This window comes from Mytilinidion resinicola (assembly GCF_010093595.1).
Source record: "Mytilinidion resinicola strain CBS 304.34 unplaced genomic scaffold BDZ99scaffold_13, whole genome shotgun sequence".
Taxonomy (NCBI): Eukaryota; Fungi; Ascomycota; class Dothideomycetes; order Mytilinidiales; family Mytilinidiaceae; genus Mytilinidion; species Mytilinidion resinicola.
The window spans coordinates 1,483,526-1,510,225 of NW_022985449.1; the positions used below are offsets into that span (position 1 = coordinate 1,483,526).

Genomic DNA, 26,700 nt, shown 5'->3' on the forward strand with positions numbered 1-26,700 from the left:
CTCTCGACATAGCATCCGATGTAGTTATATGGGCCTACTGATCTGGTTATTGCTAGTGGAGGAGATGTCGTGTTCCCGTCGAATTCGAGGGAGTCCGCAAAAAGTGATATGTGGGCTTGATTATGGAAGTAGCCATTTCCTCAACAGGTCTGATTAACATTGCCGCTGCATGGGTAGTTGCAGTCATTCTCGTTGTCCTTCTGGATAGGTATAGCGTTCCCGCACCAGCATTCTGAACTGTATTGAGTGGCTGCAAATTCATATCCGAGACTTGAGCATGTATTGATGCAACGACCGTTGTTGTTGGAGGCATCACCGTATGGAGAAGTAGCGAGCTGGCGTCCAGGGTTGTTTTCTTTGAAACACCCCACGTATTCATACTGGGCTGTTCCGTTCGACAGAAGTGGGCCGACTTGCTCGACGACCGCGTTGCAAATAAAGTTGATTACTTGCTTGCCCATGGTCTGATCTCCAGTATTCATGGTCCAGGTAGCAGTGCCATTGTAGCTTGGTAGATTGACCTGAGACTTCGGTACTGCGCAATACAATGTGGCTGTCTGACTCTGACCGGCCTTGATGCTCGAGCCCTTGGCTAGATCGACCCCGTTCACAGCGTTTATAATTCCGGGTACGCCATAAGGCGGTTTTGACACAGTGATGGAGAGGGGACCCGCAGTTGTTGAGCCATTGTTCGTGACGCGAAGATTAAGATACTTCGTTTGACCTTCAAAGACGCCTCCAAAAGTAAAGGCTGCACTATTAGAGAATGGCAGCCATCTCGATCCGTCCGATTTTTCGAATTCAATGAGAGCTATAGGCGGCGTATTGGCCATTCCAAATACATCAAGGACGAGATTCCCGCCATCGGAGAACACTTTGACATATACCGCATGATTGCCGACTTCTTTGGGAGCATAAATAATCCCAACTGTCTCGAAGGTCTGATTCTGGATGGTCGATGGTATATTTGTGAACTTGAACATGCCTACTTGCACTGTTCCCTCTGACTTGATTTCAGGAGTAATCCAAGGTCCCCTCTCTGATATAAGGGAATAGCTGACATTTGTTATTGTAAGAAGAGTGTCACCCCGGTTGTCGAAGAACGCAGACCCGCTCTGACTGTCTTGGCCTATTATGGCATTGAATGACACCGTATTGGGTGAAATGGCAAGAAGAGGAGCTATTGAGTTGGCAGTGCCCTTCAGGGAAATCGGCGTGCTCGCAGAATACCCCATAATACCATTTGTAGTATTGGCTAAGACGTCGCTGGATAAGGGTCCAACAGCCTTCGGTTGAAAAACGGCCTCAAACGTCAGCGATTGCCCTATGGCGAGCGAGAAGGGAGTCATTGGGAAATTCGAGACATCAAAATTGTCATTGCCGGAAAATGTCCAACCTGTTATTGTCGTGGCAATATTGGCTTTGCAAATTATGGCCATTGGCTTGGAGATGGTGCCGACAGCGACAGCACCAAACTGATACGGAGACGAGCAATTGAGAGGCAAATTGACGGGAGACCCAAAGCCGTAAAGGTAACCTTTGGTGGTACCTAATATAGTGTGAGCATGCACCTTACGTGAGCTTCTCAAGAGTCTTACCAATGTACACCCTCCCATTTCCAAAAACAGGCCGCGTAAATTTCGTAACCCCGGGAATGTTGAATGCATTGAGGAGCGTCATGTTGCCACCATCGGAAGGAGGAATAGCATCGTAGATTCGTAGATTCGTAGATTTTGTCCTTCCACATCGGAAACCCAAAGGAGGCCAGTCCCTTCTTGGCCATTAAGAGAGATCGTGGTACCGTGTCCGACTCCTAGGATGTATGCATTCTTCTCCGCAGTATCCGCAATACGTGTGAAAACGGCATTTCCAAAAGGGTCACAGCTAAACTTGAAAGCATGAGTCGGGTATTGGATCACTGGAACTCATAGTCAGCGAGCTACATGATGTACGATATAGACTTTAACGTACCATTGATGTAGACATAACCTCCCCCCAGAGGCATCACCCCAGCGCCAGAATAAACCGAATTCTCGTTTTGGTAGACTTGTATAACTGCGTCAAGACTATTAGCGCCCATTTGATACCCACCAAGATTGTTTAGATTAAGCCAGTATGTCTTTCCGGATTTAGCCGTTATGACACCAATGCGCTTGTGGTTCGGGCAGCTGAACGTATCTGTTTGCAGCAGCTCTAGTGGCGAGGTACCCAAGTCCTTATCGGCTCCATCTAGTTGAGTTTTCTCCCAGGGCATGAAGAAATCAACGATAGTGATCGTCCCATCGTCATTGATTTTGGCGTTGACTGCGGCCTCCTCGAGAGCAGTGGGTGGGCTGCGCCCTTGAATTGCATTCCCATTTGGCTTCAATTGTGAAGCGTATCCATTTCCAGTGCCAAAATACATGCTCTCTTTGCCATCGTATGCTAGGCCGCCCCCACTCATCCATACACTACCACCTTTTACAGTATCTGGCTCGAGGCCTCCTTCGGTAGCAAAGGCTTCGATGATAGCACCAGTGGTCTTGTGAAAGCCGATAATAGCTCCAGTGAAGTTGAACTTTACACAATGAGACCCAAATCCAGTGTAGATATAGTCACCTACGTGCAGAGCTGCTGGCCGAGAGAGCTGGTTGCCACCAATGAACATGCGGTTTGGGTTGTTTCGAAACACCGTACCATCAATTAAGACCGGGAAGTTTTCTGCTTCACTCAAATCCTCTGTGTGAATTGCGTGTTGATAGTATCGTCCATTGAGGCGTCCAGGAGGGTTTGTGGGGCTGAATTTCCCATCTTGGAAGCTTTCTGAATAGGTCTTCGCATTAAAATACCAAATGCCAGTTTCAGCATCGATGACGCCAGTGGCAATGACGCCGACAGTCGGATTGATGTCGACACACCCTATGATATGATAAGATTGCGGTTAGCGAACGCAAGCGGGCGGAATCAGTGGGATCGTCTCCTCTTACCGTCTAGATCAGCGGTAAGGAAGGGCACATGAAGATTTCTCGACTTGACGATGGCACCAGTCTTCGCATCAAGTTTGTACACGTTGTTCTGTGTTGTTGCAACGTAAACATACTGAGCACCGTCTGATCCTGTATATACCAACGGTTGCGAGAATATCTGCTCAGGTCCTATTCCATTGAAATTTCCAGGGAGGAGAGCCTTGAATATTTGGCCAAAATCTGCACTCGAAACGACGGTTGGGTCAAGATTGTGATTACTGTACACTGTTAGTATGCTAATATTGAATTTATTATCAAAAACAGGAGCTTGCCTTTGATAGCCTGAGCGGGAGTTGTCCCCTCCCCATGTGATGGTGTCAGTATTTCCTGAGAGGGGTTCCGTGGACACGTTGATCGCGAAGAAGAGACATGAAAAGAGGGTTTGTAAAGCCCGTTGTGCAAAGTTTTCAGATCGGAAAAATCTCATCATATTGGAAAGGAGAGGCACTAGCTGCCATAATACAAATAACAGAAGGATGAAAGATAGGTTCACTGCGTTTTCTCAAGAGACCTAGGCTTGCAATTCGGTGGCAACGGGGCTCTTTATTAGACATCACTTTTCACGACTAAGGAACACCAAAAGTTAAGGAGACTTAGCAGAGTGATCACGGCTTGAGCTAATGGCGGAGTTGACGATCGGAATGGCATCGGCTGGTTTTCAAGAGACGCTAAAATGTGCGACATGAGACCTAGTTTGATCCTTGACCGCCATGATCCACAGCGAAGGTAAATAAGAGACTGGATGTTGGTTTAGGAACGGTACAGTAGCACGGGACTTCGTATCCCGTTTTCGATCGTAGCCACGGTTGCAGCTATACGTAGTGTCGGTACTCTCTAAGGCCAAATTAGGTATTAGCACGTTCTGCGGACTAGGTAAAATTGATCGCACTACTCGAATTGATGATCCTATATGAGATAATAGACCTCGGTCTGAACTCAATAATCTGTACTCACCAATATCCGATTATAGTCGATTCTAGGCAACCAGGATAGACAATTCGATCTCATTGCTGGTAGACTACGTAGAACGCTATGCGGCTGCCACGATAAATGCTATGTCAGTGGTCTTTGGAAGTTCCAGAACACCCTGATGGTATCCCGAGGAGCATTGTACCCTAGACTGAGCTATGTTGATGGCCGTGTCACTGTGGATGGACCCGAGGAATGAGTACGTACCAGATGAAGGACTAGGAGGCTATCGAAGCAGTCAGCGGGTCTATGGCTGCGGTACAACCTGAAGGGAGGTATCTGTGTAAGAGACTAGGGAGCACGGAGCGATGTCGATGAAGTTTGATGGGAGACGATGGGCGTCGTTGAAGGGGTTAGCTTCGCCTAGCGCTTCCTAACGCGGTTTGTTCATCCAAACTTTTCTCGTCACACAGTTCCCGATGACATCGACCTGCTTACAACGGAATCTGGGATGCTATCATTCTGATAGCTTCAGCTAGCTTGGTAGTCTTGTGATCGATCTTGAGATTGTGCAAACTTTTCAGCCGCAGTATTCTATACTCTAATAGTGCGGCGCGCAATCGGCCTGCCTACAAACATCTTTCACGGGATGTTGCAGGAACTTCGGAGGACTCAAGTGGCCGTATAGGTACGACAGGGCTTGGACTAAAAGTAAGCTGTGTCAGGGGTTGCTTTGCTGGTAAGAGGGCCTCTTCTCGCATCACCGACTGGAAGTCGAGCGGAAATGCACTGAATGTGATCCAGTTCAATGACCCTATGTGGGGTGTTGGACAAAACATGCCAAAAGAAAGCGGTAATCGCACGAACTAAGTTCCCTTTGAACCACTTAATGTGTTAGCAGCAAGCCTAACTTGATAAAGCAATTTAGAGTGTGCTATATTGATTTTCTATCTTGCACCCCCTAGCCTGTCCTTTCCGATATTCAGTAAGATACCCGTATCTCATGCTCATCTCTACTCATCAATTGTCGAAAACTGGTGTAATTTCGTGCCCATTACCAGGTCAAATAGGGCGAGCTTCCATGCCTCCTACCCCCTCCCCCAAAAGGCCAACCTCCATCACCGCATACCTTCTCATTCTCGGCGGCTCTACCACCTTCAGCACTCCCAATCTCTCGTCCACAACCTTCAATAGCCCTTCCCAGTCCTCCATACTCCTCTCCCGTGCCGCAAAAAGCGCCCACATCGTTAGATCCAGCGTCCTCATCTGTGCCTCTTCATACATTCCCAAGGTACCCGGCTCCGGCACCACCACATCCACGATCACGACCCGCGATTTCGGTCCCATGGCGTCAACAATATGCGCTAGGATCTGTTGGCAGTGCGCGTCTGACCAATCATGCAGGATGTTGCGAAGGACATAAACGGCGGCGTTTCGGGCGATGGCGGGCTGGGGGGTGAAGAAGTCATGAGGGTGGAAGGTGAGGTGAGAGGCTTTGGGGCCTGAGCGGGAGGCGATGTGGGTGTTGGCCTGGTCAGCGAGGCTGGGGAGGTCTTGTATAAGGAAGTGCAGGTGGGGGTGGGCGGTTGCGATCGCGGCGGAGATGTGGGCCATGCCACCGCCTATCTAGAGAGAATCAGCTCGTCAGTGAGGTAAGTCTAGGGAGAAGGAATAGGGACTTACATCAACAACCAATCCCCCTTCCTCCACGCTACCCCAATCATACACCACCGCAATCTCCTCTACCTCGCTACCACTCGTCATCGCCTTCATCGAGTGTGCAAATTTCTCCCTCCGCCACGGCTCCTTCTCCAGATGCGCGAAGAACACATCTCCAAACGCCACCGCATACGGCGCTTCTTCCGGCTTTGCAGAGCCCCCAAACCGCGTCATCGTCTCTAGTGCCTTCGAGCACGCCGTGAAGAAAATGTCTGCGCGAAGCCAAGCACAGGCTCGGTAGCCCTCGTCTTCGGCTAGGAGTCGAGAGCCAGCAGTGTGAGCTGCGAATCCGGGTGCGGGTTCGTAGAAGTAGTGGTGTGTGCTTGCCATGTGGAGATAGTGAGCTAGGAGGGATTCGTTTAGGCTAGTCTTCTTAGCAAGCTCGTTGAAAGCGATTGGGGAGCCGAGGGGAATTGATTGGGCGATGTTGAAGTGGCAGAGTATTTGGAGGCTGGTGAGGAGGTAGATCTCGGTCATACCGATCCATTTTAGGCCCTCCGCTGGGCCGACAATGAGCTGGGTCAATCATTCTCGAGGCGTTGATTAGGGTGGCTCGGGCGATGATGACGCTCTCTTCCGAGGCGGGGATTGCGAGGTCAATGGGGGCGGAGGTCTTGAAGGAGGGTTGTGGGAGACCATTGCGGGTCAGGTAGTCCTCCAAGATCGTACCTTTTTTGGAGATATCTGCTATGAGCTGTGATAGCAGGCTTGGAGCAGTAGACATGGTGGAGAACGTAGAGAGGTTTGTGGAAGGAATGAGGGAGTGAGGGAGAGCAAGCTAGGTTCGTGAAGCTACAAACAAAACTTGAGAAGATTTAGAGGTCTGTAGAAATAATCAGTGAAGTGAGGTCATAAGTAAGAGTTGACAGTGCATTTCCCTTGGCTGAGTATTGACTGATTTAGATAAGAGTGATAGAGGAGAAAAGATAAGTCAATTTCTGGTAGTTGACCCTCTGGTTGTACGTACAATCTAGAATTCGAGATAAGCTGCAATACTAAGGAGGATTGCTAATCGTACAACCCTTTATACGCCAGCTCTGATTAGCTGCATATCCCGAGCCGACACACCCAACAGTAAACATTTTGACACTAACGCACACTTGTATTATCTGTATAGTATATAGACAGGTCTGCAACTTCTTGTAGTGCATAGTTTAATCAAAAACCGTTTATATGATATAATTATAGTTACGCAGGAACGTTTACGTTGCGGATGTAGATATGAGAAGAGGGATAAAAGAGATATGTTTGGGATTGATTAATCTCCAATTAGGTAGGAATTCTAGCTCCGAGTTCTTTTGATGAAGTTTACACATTAGCAACTATATGTGCCGATTGTAGTGAGAGCATGAGTCTTTCCGATAATTATACAGACAGTCTGAGTCTACTCGTTCTGGGAAATATCAATGCCTCTTACCTTTGTAGTATCGTGCATTAGTTGCGGATGACCTCTGGCTCCATATCTTCGTAGTCTGCTCTTGGTCAATAAGAGAGCGCATGGTTCACCTTCATCAATGATTACACGGGTCAAGCCGATGCCATCGCTGATGATGAATTAAGGAGAAGAAGTGTTGGGGAATAAGCTGGGGTGTTCACTGTCACTTGATAGGCTACGCCCAAAGGGGCAGTAGCGGCGAGCTAATCCTAAGCGGGCTGCAAACCCCGAAGAACTACCTGCGCCGAAACTAAGACTACGCCGCATAATCTTACTTTCCGTCGAACGATCCTGTTACCTGCTATAGCACTACAATGCCCCAAGCCGCGAAACCTCACAACAGAAACAGGAAGAAGAAACGCCTTTCACGGTTCCTAGCACTTCCGCGAGAGATCAGAGACGAAATATACTACTACGCGCTCGACTGGCCAAACCTTAACAACGTATTCAAGGCCCTTGAAGAACAAGAGAAAAAGACCGAAGAAGAGCATGATAAGCTCCATAAAAGCCAGCCGCGATGCCGCATCCCGAGGCCACATCCCCAGCTCCAGACACCGGGCCTGCTTCTCGTCAATCGGCAACTCTACACGGAGGCAATTGATGTTCTGCGCCAGAAGCCGCTCATAATCCCAGGGCCACCGCCGCGCTGTTATGCGACTGGATTTGACTATGGTATCACGGAGGTTGTCGGCGAAGAGACGTTGCAGCATGCTCCCCACTTGACGCTTGAGATTGACTTCCTTTACTGGCCGTGGGACCATGTCCTCGAAACGCTTCTGGACGTTTGGAGCGTGAAGCAGAGCCTGAAGATGCTGGTCGTCCGGGTTTCAAAGAAGCTGATCGCCGGGCATGTAGCTCTGGATCTACCTCCAGAGTCACCTAAGTATCAGTTTAGCCCAAGCAGACATGGCTATGTTCATGCAACAACTCTGTCTAGGGTGAGCTGTCGTGTTCCTTCCTATAATGCCGTCTTTTAATGGATTCTCAGCTTCTGCACCTCAGCTACGATGTGCCAATCACGATGGAGAGGCTGGAAGGGGAACTCTTTGACTACAGAATGGTCAATGATTACACTCATGGCGTAGTTGGCCCATATCATTCTCTACAATGATTTGCATGAACTACGAGACATCGAACTGGAAACATTGAGATGGTGAGGCGACATTCAGTGGCGATCGTAGCCAACAAGTAAATCCATACCGCATATAATATGGCAATTGGCCCTCCCCGAAGCCTCTCCAGCACTGATCTATCACCTTCGAGAGTCCTACGCTTTCACGAGTATCATGGCTGTGCGTTTATTCGATATATAGTTTAGGAGGATCTTGGAACGACGTATTAATACCGTGCCCCAGGGCCGCAAACTTCGTTCTAGTGCCCAGAGATGGTGTCACCGATGGTACCATCAAAGTTGACAAGTGCGTGAACGGCTTCACTAAGGAGGTCTATGGATACGATAGAGGCGGGCATACTAAGTTAAGCAACTGGATCTACGAGTTAGTTTGAATCTCTCTTTTTCAAGTCTCGCAGCTTACCACTTCGGTAGTTATAAGGCTAATGAAGGAACTTATGTCGACTTCGGTTAACTCGCACAGCAAGTGAAGTTCTTCGTACTGTATTTCAAGCCATAAGAGAGCTCTGCGGCAATCATGGAAGGTGATGGTTGGACTGTAGATGTCTGGGGATGTCTTGCGGTTCTGATCTTTCGATTGTGAAATGTACTTGTGGATAAAATAGAAGTAGAACCCGATTGACGTAGTTTTCAAGTGCTCTCGATGCTCTCCTACTGCTTCGTGGCCCAGAATAGCAACATAGCTACCTTGACGAGGAAGGTTTCCACGAAAATTTAGAAGAGGAATGAGCATTCTGTGAGTGAGACTACTGCGCCACTGCGGGATATCCGCTCATAACGTTTGACTACCTACACTGGACGAGAAATGGCAACTCGGTGTTGTCATTTGGACGGCACGAGGAAAACCAGGTTGTAGATAAGAATGCCAAATAGAAAGATGGGATTGCCCCTCTAGGTCTAGGAACTGCATGTGTTCGAGGCGCAGCGGATACCTAGTATGTAATGTACATGTACAAAAGCGAGTAAAGCGATGATGATCGAGATCGCCTAATCTAGAGTACGAGGCATTTTCCCCCCGATAGTAATATACGAAAGCGATAAGGAGATACTTGGTGGTGCTGAATGCTGATGGAGGGGGATTATGCCTCAGGATGTCGTCTGCGCCTTCAGATCAGCCCAAGAACAGGCTGAAGCAGCGGATCCCGCTTAGAAACCGCTTTGGAGGAATGTCTGCCCTCAGCCTCGAAAATGAACTTCGCATACTCCGCTAAGTCAAGGCGGGCTCATGAAATCCTTCAATTAATGCCTGATTAGTTGCCACGACAGCAGTGCCGCGCGCTTGATGTAAGGCCGAGAAATGCGACAAGTATCCGTCTTCTTGGGCGGTATCTTGGTGTATTGAGTCTGCCTTGCGCTGACGGGCCACGGCAGATGGCCTTACTGGCCAATGTTGTAGGTAATGGTGGCGAACTCGCATGCCTCGTGTCTGCTGGCTCGCACCTCGTTTACTGCCGGATTAGCCGTTCTCTGGCCGGCTTTCTCAGAGGCCGAGGACGCCTTGTGGGAATAAAAAGTATTCACGTGGTGTGATCGATATTGTTAATGGGGAGACCTGTCCTGGCGGTCCTCTGTGCCTAGACGCTGAGCACACCTCACGCCTCATCAATTTACCATGGCGCAGGAGAGTCTCTCCCATGGCGCATTGCTCAAAAGAGCCGTGTTGATGCTTTCTGAGTATTGCCGCGGGCGCTGTGCCGTTGCTGAGCCCTGCAACGAGGGGGAAATTGGCGCGCAGGGCTGCAGTTAGGTGAAGGATCATGGGACGGCAGCATAGCCCCGATGTGCGCAGGGCTAAAGCTTAGCTCTAGTAGTGCGCTGTTCTTGCCGTATTGAGACAGCTTCCCCACCCTCTAAAGAGTCTCGACATCACCATCCGAAACGCTGCCTCCAACACGTCTCCGTACGCCACCACACCACCTCATTTCTTTATATCTACCGCCCCTTCTCCCTCACTGTGGCTTCCACCTTCACCCGCAGCATTCTCGCACAGTCTTCCATCCGCGACTCTACTTCCATCATGACTGACCACAACGGCAAAGCTCCACTGGATCCCGTCAGCAGTGGTGTCAACGGCACTCGCGCTGGCCTCAACGACCCTATTGTCAAGGTCCAGCCTCCACGTCGCGAGGACCTCCAGCCCTCCTATGCACGCGTCATCAAGCCTGATGATGCCGACGAGAGCGACCACGGCTGGTATGGTGCCATGATCAATGGCCTGGGCAGCTGTATCGGCACATTGGGTGCCATTCCCTGTTGCGTTGTCTGCCCCAACCCGTACAAGCCGGTGAACCAGGGCAACGTTGGTCTCATCACCAAGTTCGGGCGATTCGAACGAGCCGTGGATCCAGGTCTCGTTAAGGTTAACCCGCTGTCTGAACAGCTGATCCAGGTGGACGTCAAGATTCAGATTGTCGGTATGTATTCCGAGCTTCTGAATATGATTTCGTCGCGATCATAGCTAATAGTAATATCAGAGGTCCCCAAGCAAATCTGCATGACCAAGGACAATGTATCGCTCCACCTTACCTCCGTCATCTACTACCGCATCATTTCGCCACACAAGGCCGCCTTCGGCATCAGCAACATCCGTCAAGCTCTCATCGAGCGCACGCAGACCACCCTCCGCCACGTCATTGGCGCACGCGTGCTACAGGACGTGATTGAGCGTCGCGAGGAGATTGCGCAGTCGATCCGCGAGATCATCGAGGAGACTGCGACAGGCTGGGGTGTTGAGGTTGAATCCATGCTTGTTAAGGACATCATTTTCAGCCAGGACCTCCAGGAGTCCCTCTCCATGGCCGCCCAGTCCAAGCGAACTGGTGAGGCCAAGGTCATCGCCGCTCGCGCCGAAGTCGAGTCCGCCAAGTTGATGAGGCAGGCCGCCGATATCTTGTCGAGCGCACCCGCTATGCAAATCAGGTACCTCGAGGCCATGCAAGCTATGGCTAAGTCCGCGAACTCCAAGGTCATCTTCCTGCCGGCGCAGAACCAGACCGTGCAGTCTGCCATGGCAATGGCGGATGCCCATGGCGAAGGCCCAAGCCAGTACAAGTACAAGGGACCCGAGGGCGCAGACCAGGAATACGGACACGGAACCCCTGGCTTTCAAAGTGCCATCAACGCTGGCATCATCGAGAACATGTAAAGCCGCAGCCAACTAGGACGTGGTCACCGAACCACTAATTTCGGAGGCCATCATCTCCATTGAAGAGCCTTTTGTTTCGTTGTACTCTACTTTATGATGTTTCAGGCTGGATATGCGGGCTATGCAAGGATGAGAGGCTACGGCTGGATCTCAAGTTCGGACATTTTCCTTTAGTACATTGTGATACCCGGCAGGCGTCGATACCACTCGCTTCAGCTACGATTCCAAAGGTGTTTTCAGAATTGGCGCAGCGGGGTTCTAAGTAGCACTTAATGAAAATGTGTGTAATGCATTCTTACTTCTTCGTGTGAGGTTCGTTGTCTATTTCGACACCGATGACCCTCTAAGGGGCTCCGCTGTGTCGACGAGATTTAGTCGACTCTTGACAAGCAGTCCTTGGTCACGTGTGGTCATGACTAATCCGTCACGTGCAGTGTACTTTCTCACTTATAAAGTTTCTTCCCACCTTCGTTCTTCCAATCTCAGAACATTAGCAACCTCTGAGAGGATGTGCAAAACTCTACTGAAGAACGACTCCATGAGTCCGGGCTGCTTTGTTTGTTCCTATCAAATTTCTGTCTGGGTTACTTATGATGGCTGCAACACTGGAACTCAGAATCGCGTAAGTGGGAGTCGGTTGGGACGTCGGGGTGTTTGAAAAGCTCGAGACAGACAGAGACATGGTCCTTGGTGTTGGCGCTGGTATTGCCTCATAGTGATGATGGTCTCCAGTGATACCTCTCAGTGGATACGGGGAGTACGAAACGAAAATATTGACTTTTCAAGATGAGAAATTGTGAGGGATAGGAAGACTTGATGTTGGCGATGAGAATCTTTAAGTGATGGGGTTCGCCTCCGCGCAACTCATTATTGACGAAGCAGTCTAGTTTTGAACGATTCACCCAACTTCCACACTTCCATTGTAACCATCCTTACTGTCTTTTGACGGGAGACACATGGACTATGCTGGAAGCTTAGTTCGATGCATCCCTTGTCTCTTTGCTGGTCGGAAGCTGGGCCCGGTGGCCAGTCGTGGTTTGATACCAGGGAAAAAGGGCGACACGTGATACACGTGACTGGGAAGAAGATGGTGATTACAACTCTTGAAACCATACCGTCCCCAACAGCAGGAAACCTACATGACTTGAGAGCTCGACAGAATACTCTTGATACCTACTAGATAATGCGCTACTAGAGATGACCGTTGGACTAGAGCTCTCTCTAACATACTCAAACTCTACTCATCCACCTACGTTTTTACCTTGCTCTTACAAGGAACAGTCAACTTACCATTATTTAATCCTCATTCGATGCATAAACAGCAAAGTCTCTTATCACCTCTACCTCCATCATCGTCGGCAAGCTCCGACATTGGAGTTGGGCGAGCATTCCTATCTCGATGGCACCATGGGGGGGGCTCCGATTTATTCTCGCCCTCGGCCTCATCTTCCCAATTGCAGAGTTTCGTTGTCGCGGCCGCGGATGTACCCTGCCGCAAGCTGCAGATTCGACGATGAAAAAAACGCGGAGATGCTTCGATGGCTTCATGTCGGTACATTTGCGTCATTTAACGGCAGAACTTGCTCCCAATGTTGAGGTGCTGTAGAGTAGATGTGTAACGTCTGGAGGCTGATTCGGCGACTTCTTCAGCCCTGCAAAGACACCGATGTCCCACCGGCTGGGGTAAGATTGATGCGTGCATGGCTCGGAATCCCGGAGGATTCTTGATCCTTGCCTTGACGTCCAGAAGGACGGGCCGTTCAGCCATTTCCACATTTCTGCTCTCGTGAGAAGAAATGGACAATGCTGACGCTGGCTGCGGAATGACCGCAACTCGGGGTCCAAGGCCATCACCCCTCGTGTCGTGCACCCCAAGGCAGCTGACGGCGGTGCAGCCCGAGCCGGCTTGATTCCTGACCTCGTGCGAGGCCCCAGGCACTTGACGAGTAGAGGGCGCGCTCAGTTGCACGACGTGATTCGATGCGGTTGAAACAGACGTCAGGCCAGGAGGCGCCTGGTCGAGCGCATCGCCGGGGCTTGGCTGGCGGTCTGGACGCATGAAGTGCCTCTTTCACCTTCCTAAAGCCAGTTCCGAATATAGATAGATAGAGAGGCCGGCAAGCTGTCTGGGGTGGTTTCACAACGGAAGCTGTGGTAGCAGGTAAATCGGGCCTAGGCGAAACGCGACTCTCTTCCGCTACCGATCTCCAAGCCCCATCATTCCTCTAACCCGAATACTCCTCTTCCTCTCCACCAAGCTCTACCTACACCGGCGCCCGCCCATCCATGAGAGCAGCAATTCCGCCCACCATCGCAGCTGACACACCAACGCGAGCTGTTTGGATGGCACCGTTATTCCTCGCTGCAGAACCACCCGCCCTCCCTTTTTTCCTATTGAACACGTACCTCCGCGCGCCGCAGAGCCTCACGCCCGCCGACCCATGATTCGCATATCCACTCCAACACCACCACCACACCCACCCCGATAGTCGCCGAGTTGCTCCAGCGTTGCAGCGAGCGGTGCGTCTAGCGCGAGGGTGCGAGCTTCTTCGAGCCAGCTGTCCGCCATGACTTCGTCGCCGTCGTCGGAACGCGCTGAAGATGGTCGCCCAGCTTTCAAGGTAGCTTCTGGGGAGAATGGCTTTGTACGTTAGGAGCCTCGAGATTCTGGGTATCTGTAGGAGAGCCTGACTGACCCCAATGCGCTCCAGCCTTCGCCCCTCACACCTCCCCCAAACACCGGCCTCGAACGCTTCAAAGAAATCGTCGCGCAGCCCGTCCTCGCCTCCTTCATAGCCGGCGGCGTCGCGGGCGCCGTGTCGCGCACCGTCGTCTCCCCTCTCGAGCGCTTAAAGATCCTCTTCCAGATCCAGAGCGTGGGGCGCAACGAGTACAAAATGCCCGTCCACAAAGCGTTGGCGAAGATGTGGAGAGAAGAGGGCTGGCGCGGCTTCATGGCCGGCAACGGCACCAATTGCATCCGAATCGTGCCCTACTCCGCCGTACAATTCAGCTCGTATAATATTTACAAAAAGGTGCGTCGGGAGACTCTTAAGGACTTTTGCGGACCGACTCCTGCGGAGAAGGAATGTTGCTGTTTGAACCGGTCTCAATAACGAAATCTAGTTCTTCGAAGACTCCCCCGGCGCTGGTCTTGACCCCTACATGCGCCTGTTCTGCGGTGGGCTTGCTGGCATCACCTCCGTGACATTCACCTACCCACTCGACATCGTCCGGACGCGACTGTCCATCCAATCCGCCTCGTTCGCGGACCTCCAGAAAGCATCCGGCCGGAAACTCCCCGGCATGTGGTCCATCCTCGTCACAATGTACAAAACCGAGGGCGGCTTCTCAGCGCTATACCGCGGCATCATCCCCACCGTAGCGGGCGTCGCGCCCTACGTCGGGCTGAACTTCATGTCCTACGAGACCATGCGCGTCTGGTTCACGAAAGAAGGCGACAAGGACCCCAATGCGCTCGGGAAGCTGGGCGCGGGAGCTATCTCAGGAGCTTTTGCGCAGACGTGCACGTATCCCTTGTACGTCTACCCTCCTTCCACCCTATTTAATCTCGAGGAGCGAAAACGCTAACATTGATATAGCGACGTCCTCCGCCGCCGCTTCCAAATCAACACCATGTCGGGCATGGGCTACCAGTACAACTCCATCGGCGGCGCCGTCCGCCAAATCATTAAGACCGAGGGCTTCCGCGGCCTCTACAAGGGCATCGTGCCCAACCTGCTCAAAGTCGCGCCCAGCATGGCCAGCAGCTGGCTGAGCTTCGAGTTCACGCGCGACTTCGTCATGGGCAATCGCCGCGAGGGCCACCTATAGATTTTCAAGATACCCCGGAACCTACCTACCTACCTACCTAAAGGTGGGGGGGAAATAGGCAACCTTCTAAGATTTTTTTCCACCGGAACCCATACACACGATTAAGAAACTCATGCAAACAACCCATTATATTACCCCCCTGACCACTGAAACAACCGAGAACAACTCCTTGTATACTGCCCCCCCCCCCCCCTAAAAGACCTCGATTTTTCCTTCACCCTGGGTTTTCTGTCCGATTTCCCTTTTTTTTTTTTTGCATTCGGTTAGGTCGGGGACACATCAGAGGGGCGAGCAAAGCATCATGGGATGCCCCCTTACATTGGGTAAAGCGTTGGAGTTATACTTGACTTTTTTTTTCCGGGCAAGGTGAAGGCGGTGTGTGTGTGGACGGGAACGTGCGATGAAAAGACCAAAGGCGGGGGGGCGAAGGGAGGGGAAGGGGGGACGGAAGGGCACATGGCACGGAGAAGTAGAAGTGCCCCCGGGTGCGACTTGCAGTTTGCTATCTAGAAAGCAAGCACTGTTTGGATTTTTGAGCTTGATTTCTGACTTTTGACTTTGTTTGTAGTGATCTGGGACGCGTTGGTTATGTGACTCTGGCCCCTGAGTTTGGTTTGGAGAAGGGTGGTTTTGTGTCTCTTATCCCAGGTCTTGGGAAACCCCCTCCCCGCTCCTCATTGTGTGGGAGATCGACAACTCTTCGTCCCCAGATCACCGTTTTCCATGTCCAAGCTTCCCAAATACCCCTGTTCTCGGACCATGTCCCAAAACGCGAAACCTCCAACACGTTCCACCTTTTGCCCAACCCGCCCAAAAAGCCACCAGCGAATGCCATAGTACAAATTCGATGCCATTGCCAACCGGAATGGTAATTCGCGCCGTGCCTGTGTCCGACCTCTTGCAGAAAGACCTCACTCAATGCGTAAAAGTACAACGCTGCCTCTGCATATCTAACGCAGCCCGCTGCGGAATTTTAAACCAGCTGAACCCTGCTCTTCTCAACCGCGCTGACGTGGGTCGTTATTGTGACTGCTGCTGCGTCTGCGTCTGCTGTTGTTGCTGTTGTTGTTGCTGCTGCATATTTGGTCTTTGCGGTCCGGGTGAGGCTTTCATGGGCTGTTGCTGGCCTTTCCAGCCGGGGAAGAGGACTTGGAGCTTGGTGTAGAGTTGCGAGAGCGCGGGCGGTGTGGAGGGGGTGGCCATGATGGCGGGCCCGGGGGGCACTTGGGCGGCGGGTTTGTGGGCGCGCTCGGCGGTTGTGGCGAGGTAGGAGAGGTTGGCTTGGAGGCGGCGCATGCAGCTGGGGTGGGTTAGTTGCTTATACCGGAATGAGTGGTAGAAGGGGTTCGTGGGTAGGTGCAGACAGCAACTGGTGCGAAAGAGAAATGACATATATATCTCTGCAAACTCGCAAGGTATCCAAGAAGAAATGAAGAGATGTAGGGCAGGTATACGTACTCGATATACTCCTTACTCGCGGCCTTGACATCCTCCTTCCCCTCCTCCTTCGGTGGCGGCATCGGCCCAATATGCCCGCTCTTCCCCTGCTCCTGCAACCGGCAAATCTCCTGCAACAGCTCGGTGTTGATCTCCAGCAACAGCGTCACGCGCTCCTTGTCCCGCGCCTGCGCGCCCGGCGACACGGGCGACTGCGGCACCGACTTCGCCTGGGCGGTGGGCGGCGCGGCCATGGGGAGCTGCTGTGCGTGGGTCGGCGACTGCTGCGGAGCGGCGCTGTTGGCATACGGCGACGCGTGGCTGGTGCCGTTGCCGTTGCTATGGCTGGCGGCGGGCGAGGCTGTAGCGGCGGGCTTGGCGAACTGGCTGAACTTGTGGGCGGCGGAGTTGGCGGCGGGGGACTGGAGGGCGGGCGAGAAGGGCGCGGCTGAGTATGGGCTCGAGGGGGGTGGTGCTGGTAGTGATGGAGTCGCTGGTCAGCGGAGGGCTGGAGGTGGTTGGACTCGGGGTGGAGCGGGGTGGGGATTGATTGCGGTGGAAGGTGGACTGGAGTGGACTGGACTCGGTCGAGTCTCACAGAGGGTGGGAGGGAAGCGTGGACGGAACTCACCTCGCGTGTGAAGCTGTGTTGGCGGCTGCATCATGGCCGCGCTACTGCCCGCGGCCATGCCGCCCATGGCGCCCGGCAGCGAGCCCGCCTGGAACTGCTGGAGCTGGGCATTGTGCTGGAAGAAGGTCGGGTGGTGCTGCTGCTGGCGGGCCTGCTGGCTCTGGAACGGCGGTGGTGCATGCTGCGGGGAGTGTTGGGCGGGAATGGAAGCGGGGGGGTTCTGCTGCGAGAAGGGCTGCAGGCCGGCCGAGGGCAGCGGGCGCTGGAAGTCCATCTCTCCAATGAGGGCGTCGCACACGGCGGGTTAGATTGGATAATGGGGGTCGCGAGAGGGGCTGGCTGGTGGGATCATCGAGAGGAGACGATAACCAAAAACCCGCCTGGCGAGACTGATCCTTCGGCACGCCCCCCTGCCCCCTGCTGACGGCGTCGGAGCGGCGCCGGGGGGCTTTAGGGCGCGTTTTACGGCCATGCTCTCCACAAAGTGCGAAGCTATTGAGAGAACGAGGGGAGTATCTTCATGGAGGGGAGAAGAAGTCCAGCCATTTCCAGCGTCTGGGACTGTGGCAGCTTCCCAAGCCCAGGGATGATAGCCGTTTCTGGGCCCGGGGGAGTGGATCTGCTATTGCCGCAAAGGCAGTAGCTCGTGCGCTAGTGCGACCTCGTTCCATTCCACGTTGCAAGTAATATTTCCATTCAAGACACTGTCTTAGATTCAACGTCATGTGCCTGTAGCCTGCATGTCTCCTGCTGTGCTTGAACCTTTTGGTCAGGGCTTTGTAACTTTATCCTGAAACACAGACAATAACGGCACGTGATCTAAAATCTGCATTTCCAGCAGGTATCTTATATATAGTACAACTAGTGATACATGCGCGTCTTATCCTGCAGTAATTCCTCATCGTAGTCCAACTCTACTCTTCCTCAATCCTGGAACACGTCTTCCTTCGACGACGTCTCATTCCGCCTCAGCGCTACAAAATACGCTTCTTTCGACTCCTGCTCCATATTAGCACCTCCCTTCAGCATCTTATAAGCATACTTACACTTCTCGAGGACTCTGGCTTCTCCCGATGCACTTTCCGAAACAGCCGCTTTAGCCTCTTCTCTAGCGCCTTCTCTTCTGCCCCCTGGTAAAACTTGCACACAAAGTGGCCCCCGGTCCTAAGCGTATCGAAGCCGAACGTGAGGGCGGCCATGCAGAGGTCCTGTATTGAAGTGAATCAGCCTCTTGTCCAACAGTATCGTCTCATTACCACAACGCATACATAGCGGAGAAGGCAAGAATAGACTAAGAGGTGGGTGGAACGAAAGTAAGGGAATGGCGGAAAGAGGACCAGAAGAGGGCACGAAACGGGTAGAAAAAGCCACAAAAGGAACAAAAAGAGTACGAGGTCAGGAATCGAGCAACTCACCATACTCCCCGCATGATCCCTAAACGCCACCCCGCTCGTGTTCATCATCCTGTAATACGGGTCACTAAGGCTCCTCTTATAAAACCCCGTCGTCTGCTCCCAGGGCGCGGACATGTCACTCAGCACCACATCGACCACCCGCCCCTGCTGCTCGTCCCGCTGCTTGCGGCTCAGCTTCCTCTCTTTCCCCCCCTCCTCTGCACTCTCTGCGCCGTTCTCGGCCCCGTCGAGGTGCGCGTGCCGCTCTAGATCGATATACCCCCGCTCCATCTCATCCAGCTCGTCCTCCGTGACCGAATGCTCCTCCGCCTCATCAGACGTCGAGATCGCCCTGCGCCGCGGGCGGCCGAGCCCAGGGTCTTGGACGTACGCGCGCACTTCAGCCTGAACAGCCGGGGAGAGGAAGTTGCCCTGGATCGTCGACACACCGCGCGGGGGTTGGGCGGGGATGATATCGATCCCCACAACACGGCCATTAGGTGATGTCCGATCAGCAGCGACCTATGCACCCCCATCGTCAGCCATACCCCCCCAATACAGTCGCAATTATAAGCCGTGAATAGAGGAAAAAAAAATAGCGAACCTGCGACCAACTCCCCGGCGCATACCCCTACCCACACAAAATCAGCCCACCATCTCCATAACCCCCCAAAAAGCGCATCAAAGCTTACCAGATCCACAACCGTCTGCCCGGGCTTGAAAAGCTTGTACTTCTCGTTTATCTGGAATAAACAACCGCGTTTAGCCCGCGCCCTTCTCCCGGTTCAATTGTCTAGGATGTAGTGGGATCCCCCACCTCAAGCAACTTAAACGCCGCCCGGCTCTTCAGCCCCTGCACCTTCGCCTCCTTCGCGAAGTGGTCGTTGCCCTGGCGCGATTTCCACCGCGTGGACGAGGATGAGGAGGCCGCGCGGAGCTGGGGCGCACTGGGACGCCTCCCGCGGCGGAGGGGGTTTGCGGGCGCGCATTGGAGGGACGCGCAGCGGGCGCAGGCGGATTGGAATCTCGGGCCCAGGAGGAGGCTGTCCGTCAGCTCGCGGAAGATGCGGCGGGAGAGCATCGAGGGAGGTAGGTGCGGATGGGAGGGGGCTCGCGGAACTTTTTTGAGATGGGAGGGTTGGGGTGGTCTGTGCTCTATCGCTGGATTGTAAGGGTGCGGTTTTTATATTGGATTCAGAGTTCGATATGAAGTCTGCAGAGGTGAGTTCACAAGAAAATGGAGATTGGTTGTATGATCTTTTTTGCTGCTGCATTTAATTGGCTATTGGCTATGCAGTCCTCAGTTTAGATATGTAAATTCTAGAATTGCATATGTTAGTAGCAGGGATGCGCACATTAAAATACCACCGACGAGTTGCTACGGTTAGTTCTGTTAGTAGTCGGACAACCTACATGTTAGCATTATTCCGGCTTTTGGTTCGTTCCTGGTGATCAACAATGGGGACGTCAACGTAGACAGTATACATCACGACATCAGGACCTCACGGAAATCCTTCCAGAGTGCCCATGCACGCTGAGGTCGGAAACCGGCGTCAGGTCTCTCAGACCCCACAGACAGCAGGACGCTCAATGACCACAAGGGCCATCCAGTCACCGCCAGGCAGGACATATTGGTTTGTTCAGGAATGTATTGTGTTCTGAGAACTAAATACCATTCCTCAGCCACCACGCTTAAAGGGTGCACACTGCCTGAGCAGGTAGCAACCCTAATGTCCTATCCTCCCCACCACACAGGTATTTTGTATTGCTGTATCCGGAGCGCCACCTTTTCCAAAGCACACCCTTATGCGACGAGCTGGACAACGCCTCCAGCCTCAGTGATCTTCCGTTCCGCCTCCTTCGACACGTAGCGAGCCTTGACGATGATGGGGATCTTGGGCAGACGGCCCTTTCCGAGGACTTTCGAGTAGCCGAGCGGGAGGAGGTCGAGGACGGGCGCGGTGTCGCCGGTCTTGCCAGCGAGGTAGGCGTCGCGCTTCTCAGCGGGCACGAGCGACCACAGTTTGTCGAGGTTGATGACAGGCTTCCAGAACTGGTTTTGCAGCTTGTGGAAGTATCTAATTTCAGAGCGTGAGAAGGTGTTGCTTAGCAGGCGAACTGCTATGAAACTCACCTCATTCCGACCTTTCCGAAGTAACCAGGATGGTACTTGTCAATGTTCGTCCTGTGGTGGTCTGCGCGATTCAATTAGCAAAAGCTTGCGGCGGAGGGCGAGTTGAGGACTACATACGCTGACCACCGGCCATACCACGACCACCGGGATGCTTGCGGTGCTTCCCAACACGACCGTGACCGGCCGAGACGTGGCCACGATGCTGGGATGAATTAGCAGATGCTTAGAGCGGAATTGCGACAGATACTGGATCCTCTGATCGCGTCGGATTTCAACCGCGAGAAAGCTGGCGGCAGAGAATTTCGTATGCGTGCCAGGACATTCGACTAACCTTGCGGGTTTTTGTGAGACGGGTAGGCATGTTGGGTGGCCTTTGTGGTTAGTATCTGAGGGAGGTCGTTCTAGCAGATTTGAGTTTGTGAGGTTGAAAAAGCTAAGCGAGTTTGTGGCGTCACGTGCATTGTGCTCGCCAAGCCACCACCAACTCCAGCCCAAGGACTCTCACTAGATTCAAACGTGCTTTAGGTTTTAATTTGTGGGAAATTAGAGTAGTAGTTTAAAAGGTTGTCTACCAAGAAGCAAGGGCCATGGTGCAAAGTTGGATAGAGGAGAAATTTGAAGTGAGTAAAGCACGCTGCAATCCTGTAATAGACCTTGGAACTCGCATGATTAACGTCGCATATATCTGAAATCAGGCAAGCAAGATCGAGGATTTCGTTGGCAAATGGCTCATTCCATTGTGTTTCTCATTAAATATCCTATCGTGACTGCATGGCATCCATCATAATCTCGTGAACCCAGCCAACCTTTAGACTTGACTACAACCAATCAAAAAGTAAAAAGGTGGAATCAAAGAAAAACCATAAGCCCATAACAAAAACCCACCCAATGAAATTGTCCTAGTTAACCAACCAGTAAAAAGGTAGGTTTTATCTCCTTCGTCCAGACGAAGAAGACGAAGAAGAGCCAAGCAAGTCACCCGCAAAACGCTGAAAAAGCTTCCCAGCCGTTCCTTTACCGGTAAGCAAATCCTCGAGTTTATCAGCAATAGGATCGTCGGACTTTTCTCGGCCGGACTCATCGAATCGGGGCGGAAGATCGATAGTTTCACCCGATGAGACCGAAGAAGGGGAATCGTCGCGACTACGATGTTTCGAGCGCCTATCTTTTCTTCCCCTATCATGATGTCCATCTCTTGAACTTTCTGATGAGTGCCGCCGATCTGGAGACGTACGACGCTCTGGCGATAGTGTTTTCTCTTCAGGATCGAGGTTAAATTTAACGGTTTTGGAAGTGTCCGCCGGAGAAGAGCTACGAGGTGTGCTTAAACCATCTGTATGATAATTAGTTAGCTGTCCGTTCTCGGAGTCTATGGCAAATGCCTAGACCCACCATCGTTGTGCCCTGGAGTAGACTGAGCACTCACATTGTCACCTGGTTGGTGGTACCTAGGATCTTGTGCATAAGGATTAGGCTCCTGGAGAGGAGGCGTGTAACCGTAAGGTGCTTGTTGCTGAGGAGGCACGGCACCCGGAGGGGGTGGGTAATCTGCTGGATTGTAAGGGTGATATTGACCTGGTGGATAAGGCTCTGGTGGGTAGGGCTCTGTTGCTGATCTGGGCGGCGGAGGGAAGTAATTCGACTGGGGGAAGTATGCATCGGGCTGTCCATTTGGAGGAGGAGGAGGATGAGGAGGAGGAGAGAAGCTGTCATTAGAGTAGTTGGCTTCCTCAGAATGACCTAGTATATTGTGAGCCAGACACCTAGTACGAATAGGTAGGTCAGGACTTACGCCTCCGCTCCTCTTTCTCCGCCTTTTTCCTTTCTCGTCGTTTTGCAGCCTCATGGGCAGCCACACCAGCAACACCAGCAACAGCGGCTGTTTCTGCTAGTTTTCTACTCCGACTCTTACTCCTGCTGCGGCTTGACCGACGGCGACCACCATCTGACGAACTGGATGAGTCCCGATGTCTGCCCCTACGATCTGCTGGATCGTCGTCGTAGCCACGGCTGCGAGAATGGCGCGCATGGCTGCTCACAGGAGGGTCGGTATATATTGGCTCACCACCGTACTCTACAAGGGCAGTGTCACTTGAAGTGCTATGTCTTCTGCCGGAACGTACCGACCTGGATCTTGATCTTGATCTCGACCTCTCCAGCTTCTCTTCCTTCCTGGCTTGCTGCCTCTCGTACAATCCAGCGACCGCCGCTCCGGCGAGACCAGCTGCAGCGATAGGGACCCCAGTCTTTATTCGGCTTCGGCTCCGTGACTTTTTACCCTTCCTGCTTCGTGACTTGCTTCGGGCACGTTCGACTAAGCCAGCAACGGCAGCAGTAGCAAGACCGGCTTGTGCAACGCGACGGTTGCGGTGTTCGGGATCTCGGTGCTTGCTAGAAGACCTATCTCGTTCAGTGTCGCTGACCACACTGACAGAGGACCTCCTGCGCCTCGATCTGCTTCGGCGGTCCTCGATAACTGTTTTGTTCTTGTTGTTACGGCTCGCGGCGTATGCGAGAGCACCGACCGCAGCAATGGCAGCAACAGTGCCCAGCTTCTTGTTTCTCGACGAAGAGCGATGTCTACGACCACGATCTCGAGATCCCGACCTAGAGCGTGATCTAGATCGTCGGAAACGACTCACGGCTTCGGCGCCGATTGCTCCCAAGGCACCGTAGCCAACGGTTTGCCGGATATGATGGCCTGGGTCTTCCCCTTGCTTCTTCCTGTGATGCCGCATCAACTGCGCAGCGGCCACCCCGCCGATGACACCTTCAGCTAGATGGCGCTTGTGGTGAGGACTAACATCGCGCTCGCCCCAGGTATCACGTTCCTTGCGAATGAACACAATGTCGTCGTCGCTGTACGCCTCGCGATCATCACGTCCACGCCGGTCGCGGCCATATTCTCTCTCGTCGTAGTATCGTTCCTCAGGTCTCCCGCCACGATCCACTTCCTTGATTTTTCGCTCGTAATAGTAGTCTTCTTCCCTGCGTGGCTCCCGACGAACGACCTGGCGCTCAGGCTCAGGCTCTGGTCGTTCGATGATCTCGTACTGTGGCTCTTCTCGCCTGACTATGATTTGTTGCCGGGCTGGCTCTTGTATGATGATGGGTTGTGGCACTTCTTGCCGGATGACGATGGGTTGAGCGGGTTCGGGTCTGGAGAAGTATTCGGTCGATTTCGAGTATCGCTCGAGCTCGTACGGGCTCTTCTGTGGTTCTCTCTCCCATTCGCGCTCGATGCGGTATTCTCTCACGGGTGGAGGGGACGGCGAGCGGTCGATCTCGCGCTCGATGCGGTACTCGCGAACTTCGCGGCGGGGAGGTGACGGCGAACGCTCGACCTCACGTTCGACGTAGCGGTACTCGCGAATCTCTCGTGGAGCAGGCTCGCGCTCGGTTTCGCGGATGTCGACGTATTCCCTGACCTCGCGGACGTCACGAGGCGGCGAGCGCTCTCGTTCACGGACGATGCGGGTCTCCTTGACGTCCTCATACTCTTCTTCGTCGAAGTGCGAGTGAGACGGCTTGTCAGGAACCTTGTAGCGCTTGACCGTGGTAAAAGTCTGCCCCCCACCGCGGGAAGAGACAGCGTCCCAGTCTCGCTCGCGTTCTCGTTCTCGGTAGATGGTTGACATGACGGCGTGGAACCGTGGTGCAGTGGCAGCGGTTTGGAGTCAGGGTCCGTTGCGCGACGTCGAGGTGACAAGAAGCTTGTGTTGGGATTTCCAGCTAGTTTGAGGGATGAGGGGCTCGTTAGCTGGACCAGTTGCGACAACGGCGGGCGAGGCAGGCTGCAGAAGCAGATGACTTGCTGCGCCCAGCTAGCGGTCGTGGTGCGATGGAGGGGTTCTTCGGTGGGTGCGTCGGTGCCGGTGCGTAATGCCGATCTTTGCGCGGATGACTCGGTCTGACACAGCAACACGCGCAACAAAGTGGTGGTTTCGAGGATGGAGGCTGCTGCAGCAGTGAAGCGGCTGGGGGTCCGTCGAGAAGGAATGCGGACGGCGAGGCAGGCAAGACAGGAGGCGGGTCAGGCGCGACGAAGACGCTGCCAAGTTGGGATATCAGATGATGTCACCGGCTTCTGCACAACCTCACTTTCTCTCAGTCAGAGCCGTGCGCGGGGAGGCGAGGGCCTGTTTCTTTATACGCGGCCTGCCGCCTCGTTGAGGACACGACAGAATGCAGTGCCTCGCCGCCAGACGCAGCCCCACGGCCGCCGCGCTGGAGATGCCCACAGGAAGGCGTGTGGCCGGTGGACTGGCATGGGCCCTGCGCAGCTATCTACTCTGCAACCTGTCCCCAACGCCCACCACGAGGCCACCTCACTCTGCTGCTACACCTCTCTTTGCCACGCCTATTTCACCGGCTGGCTCGACTATCTTCAACAGAACCGGCGGGCTGCATAGCCACGCAGACGGTGAACAGCCAGGCACGGGCCACATCGCCGGTCCATATGGCTTCGCTCTCTTCCGCCTCCCAGACGGGGCACAGTCGTCAGCTCTGTTGCCTGCGCATGAGGGTGAAGAATCCTCCCCGTGGCTCGGTTGTTTCTGAAACCGGCCCATCCCGCGGTGCCCCAACCCGCTGATTGACCGGCATGATCGCAAGGGTCACAAGGCTGGAAGCTGGCCTGGTAGGACCTGGCGGTTCGCATCGATCCCATCCAGCCTTCCGCAGCCCTATCTAATCGAAGTTTGGAAGCTTCCGTCTAAAGTACGAGGGCTTGGGGCTGCTACAATAGCTTATTCGGGCGGCCCGTAAAGCGTGTCAGTGATTCCTCCAGTCCCAACAGTGTCACGGTCGAGCGAATATTCGATCCAGTACTGGGCAAACACGCATGCTCAGCTGTCGCTATGACGGTTTGGCGTTCCTGAAACCTCTGATCATTTACTCTTTGAGGACCAGGTGCGTTTCGCAGGTTGCGAGCGCGAAACGCAAGCTGTGGTGGTGGGAATAAACCTGCAGTGGCCAGACAAGCACGCAGCCTCGTGCTTCCGGTGACTGCCGTGGTACCCAGGATGATGCAGAAACAACCACACGCCGGAAGTGCCAGGTGTGGTCGATGTACCAAAGATAATTGACCGGCTGGTCTTCCTACTGGCTACCCGTGGCCTTCGCGTAGTGCTGATTTCTCGTGCCTCGAAATAGCCCTACTTCCACCGAACAAGTAGTTGCAGATACGCATGGCAACATGAGCCTGGATCGAGATGGCTATAGGACACTGGTAACACCAACCTGCCTCGACAGTTTTTCCGTTGACCAGATGCCAGATTCTGTCAACTGGCAAACACGAGCTATAGTTTTTAGCAGTTATGTCCAAATCTGCCGCCGATGAGTTTGCTCGGCATTTGCTGGACTCAAAGCGCCTTCGTCGCGTGCGTGCTCAGCTCGGGCCGTGCGGTACTCGAAAACATGGCCTGGGTGCATGTTTCAAGCCATAAGCCATACTAATCTCGTGGTCCAATGTGGGAGAAATGCGGCGGAAATGCGGCGTGCGTTTGTTCCAATCCACTACGCCACAAGGTACCAAAGGTATTAGGTCAGCCACGAGTAAATCTAACTATGACCACCAGGACCACGATGATATGTGGGCCAGATGTCTTCCTCAATGCAGTCTCATGACGGAACTTCTTTGTCGCTCATACATGAAACGCAAATTTGCGCATGAGCTTGTGATTACTCGTAGTTGTTAAGGCGAATTTCAGTATGTCGTTCGGCGGTACTAAAAATGAGGCTGCTCTTTTGGGTATACCCCATACGATCGCATCCTCTAAACTATTCCCTAGCATGTTAAAACGGTCGTTTCCAAATCAGTGTCTAGTCTGCGTTGATACGGCTCTTCGTCGTTTTCATCCAAAAAGCTAGAGGATGCTTGGGATAGAAGTTGGTTTTCGTACCCTTGCTATGATGAGGCGCGAA

General features: G+C 53.1%; 11 protein-coding genes across 11 annotated transcripts; 3 read left to right on the top strand and 8 right to left on the bottom strand.

Moving 5' to 3' along the window:
* Nucleotides 1-56: 56 nt before the first annotated feature.
* Nucleotides 57-3,435, bottom strand: BDZ99DRAFT_500354 (uncharacterized protein; the record flags this gene model as incomplete). The annotated part of the gene is made up of 4 exons (XM_033723714.1): nucleotides 57-1,549; nucleotides 1,802-1,918; nucleotides 1,972-2,898; nucleotides 2,967-3,435. 4 exons carry the CDS (start codon nucleotides 3,433-3,435, stop codon nucleotides 141-143), a joined length of 2,922 nt encoding a protein of 973 aa, XP_033575060.1. The 3' UTR covers nucleotides 57-140.
* Nucleotides 3,436-4,976: 1,541 nt separating this feature from the next.
* Nucleotides 4,977-6,483, bottom strand: BDZ99DRAFT_510144 (S-adenosyl-L-methionine-dependent methyltransferase; the record flags this gene model as incomplete). Its single annotated transcript, XM_033724453.1, has 3 exons — nucleotides 6,202-6,483; nucleotides 5,598-6,149; nucleotides 4,977-5,540 (listed from the first exon to the last, which is right to left on the bottom strand). The coding sequence occupies exons 1-3, from the start codon at nucleotides 6,355-6,357 to the stop codon at nucleotides 4,977-4,979; spliced, it is 1,272 nt and encodes a 423-aa protein (XP_033575061.1). The 5' UTR covers nucleotides 6,358-6,483.
* An 899-nt stretch (nucleotides 6,484-7,382) lies between these two features.
* BDZ99DRAFT_522691 (uncharacterized protein) lies at nucleotides 7,383-8,179 on the top strand (the record flags this gene model as incomplete). The annotated part of the gene is made up of 2 exons (XM_033725719.1): nucleotides 7,383-8,006; nucleotides 8,057-8,179. 2 exons carry the CDS (start codon nucleotides 7,383-7,385, stop codon nucleotides 8,177-8,179), a joined length of 747 nt encoding a protein of 248 aa, XP_033575062.1.
* A 1,914-nt stretch (nucleotides 8,180-10,093) lies between these two features.
* Nucleotides 10,094-11,599, top strand: BDZ99DRAFT_420924 (uncharacterized protein). Its single transcript, XM_033716939.1, has 2 exons — nucleotides 10,094-10,614; nucleotides 10,675-11,599. Exons 1-2 carry the CDS (start codon nucleotides 10,218-10,220, stop codon nucleotides 11,343-11,345), a joined length of 1,068 nt encoding a protein of 355 aa, XP_033575063.1. The 5' UTR covers nucleotides 10,094-10,217; the 3' UTR covers nucleotides 11,346-11,599.
* A 520-nt stretch (nucleotides 11,600-12,119) lies between these two features.
* Nucleotides 12,120-12,650, bottom strand: BDZ99DRAFT_73051 (uncharacterized protein). Its single transcript, XM_033728859.1, has 2 exons — nucleotides 12,636-12,650; nucleotides 12,120-12,536 (listed from the first exon to the last, which is right to left on the bottom strand). Exon 2 carries the CDS (start codon nucleotides 12,456-12,458, stop codon nucleotides 12,213-12,215), a length of 246 nt encoding a protein of 81 aa, XP_033575064.1. The 5' UTR covers nucleotides 12,459-12,536; nucleotides 12,636-12,650; the 3' UTR covers nucleotides 12,120-12,212.
* A 262-nt stretch (nucleotides 12,651-12,912) lies between these two features.
* BDZ99DRAFT_478597 (uncharacterized protein) lies at nucleotides 12,913-13,404 on the bottom strand (the record flags this gene model as incomplete). The annotated part of the gene is made up of 1 exon (XM_033722179.1): nucleotides 12,913-13,404. One exon carries the CDS (start codon nucleotides 13,402-13,404, stop codon nucleotides 12,913-12,915), a length of 492 nt encoding a protein of 163 aa, XP_033575065.1.
* Nucleotides 13,405-13,581: 177 nt separating this feature from the next.
* Nucleotides 13,582-15,372, top strand: BDZ99DRAFT_464992 (ADP,ATP carrier protein). Its single transcript, XM_033720444.1, has 4 exons — nucleotides 13,582-13,990; nucleotides 14,057-14,380; nucleotides 14,472-14,884; nucleotides 14,948-15,372. The coding sequence occupies exons 1-4, from the start codon at nucleotides 13,913-13,915 to the stop codon at nucleotides 15,177-15,179; spliced, it is 1,047 nt and encodes a 348-aa protein (XP_033575066.1). The 5' UTR covers nucleotides 13,582-13,912; the 3' UTR covers nucleotides 15,180-15,372.
* Nucleotides 15,373-16,199: 827 nt separating this feature from the next.
* BDZ99DRAFT_392203 (uncharacterized protein) lies at nucleotides 16,200-16,870 on the bottom strand (the record flags this gene model as incomplete). Its single annotated transcript, XM_033715774.1, has 2 exons — nucleotides 16,200-16,479; nucleotides 16,638-16,870. The coding sequence occupies 2 exons, from the start codon at nucleotides 16,868-16,870 to the stop codon at nucleotides 16,200-16,202; spliced, it is 513 nt and encodes a 170-aa protein (XP_033575067.1).
* Nucleotides 16,871-18,063: 1,193 nt separating this feature from the next.
* Nucleotides 18,064-19,722, bottom strand: BDZ99DRAFT_447289 (FtsJ-domain-containing protein; the record flags this gene model as incomplete). Its single annotated transcript, XM_033718003.1, has 6 exons — nucleotides 18,064-18,246; nucleotides 18,294-18,455; nucleotides 18,663-19,163; nucleotides 19,246-19,272; nucleotides 19,334-19,384; nucleotides 19,459-19,722. 6 exons carry the CDS (start codon nucleotides 19,720-19,722, stop codon nucleotides 18,172-18,174), a joined length of 1,080 nt encoding a protein of 359 aa, XP_033575068.1. The 3' UTR covers nucleotides 18,064-18,171.
* Nucleotides 19,723-20,445: 723 nt separating this feature from the next.
* BDZ99DRAFT_391731 (uncharacterized protein) lies at nucleotides 20,446-21,136 on the bottom strand (the record flags this gene model as incomplete). The annotated part of the gene is made up of 4 exons (XM_033715742.1): nucleotides 20,446-20,719; nucleotides 20,776-20,836; nucleotides 20,893-20,977; nucleotides 21,107-21,136. 4 exons carry the CDS (start codon nucleotides 21,134-21,136, stop codon nucleotides 20,446-20,448), a joined length of 450 nt encoding a protein of 149 aa, XP_033575069.1.
* A 568-nt stretch (nucleotides 21,137-21,704) lies between these two features.
* BDZ99DRAFT_536109 (uncharacterized protein) lies at nucleotides 21,705-24,413 on the bottom strand (the record flags this gene model as incomplete). The annotated part of the gene is made up of 3 exons (XM_033726569.1): nucleotides 21,705-22,108; nucleotides 22,168-22,515; nucleotides 22,568-24,413. The coding sequence occupies 3 exons, from the start codon at nucleotides 24,411-24,413 to the stop codon at nucleotides 21,705-21,707; spliced, it is 2,598 nt and encodes an 865-aa protein (XP_033575070.1).
* Nucleotides 24,414-26,700: the final 2,287 nt, after the last annotated feature.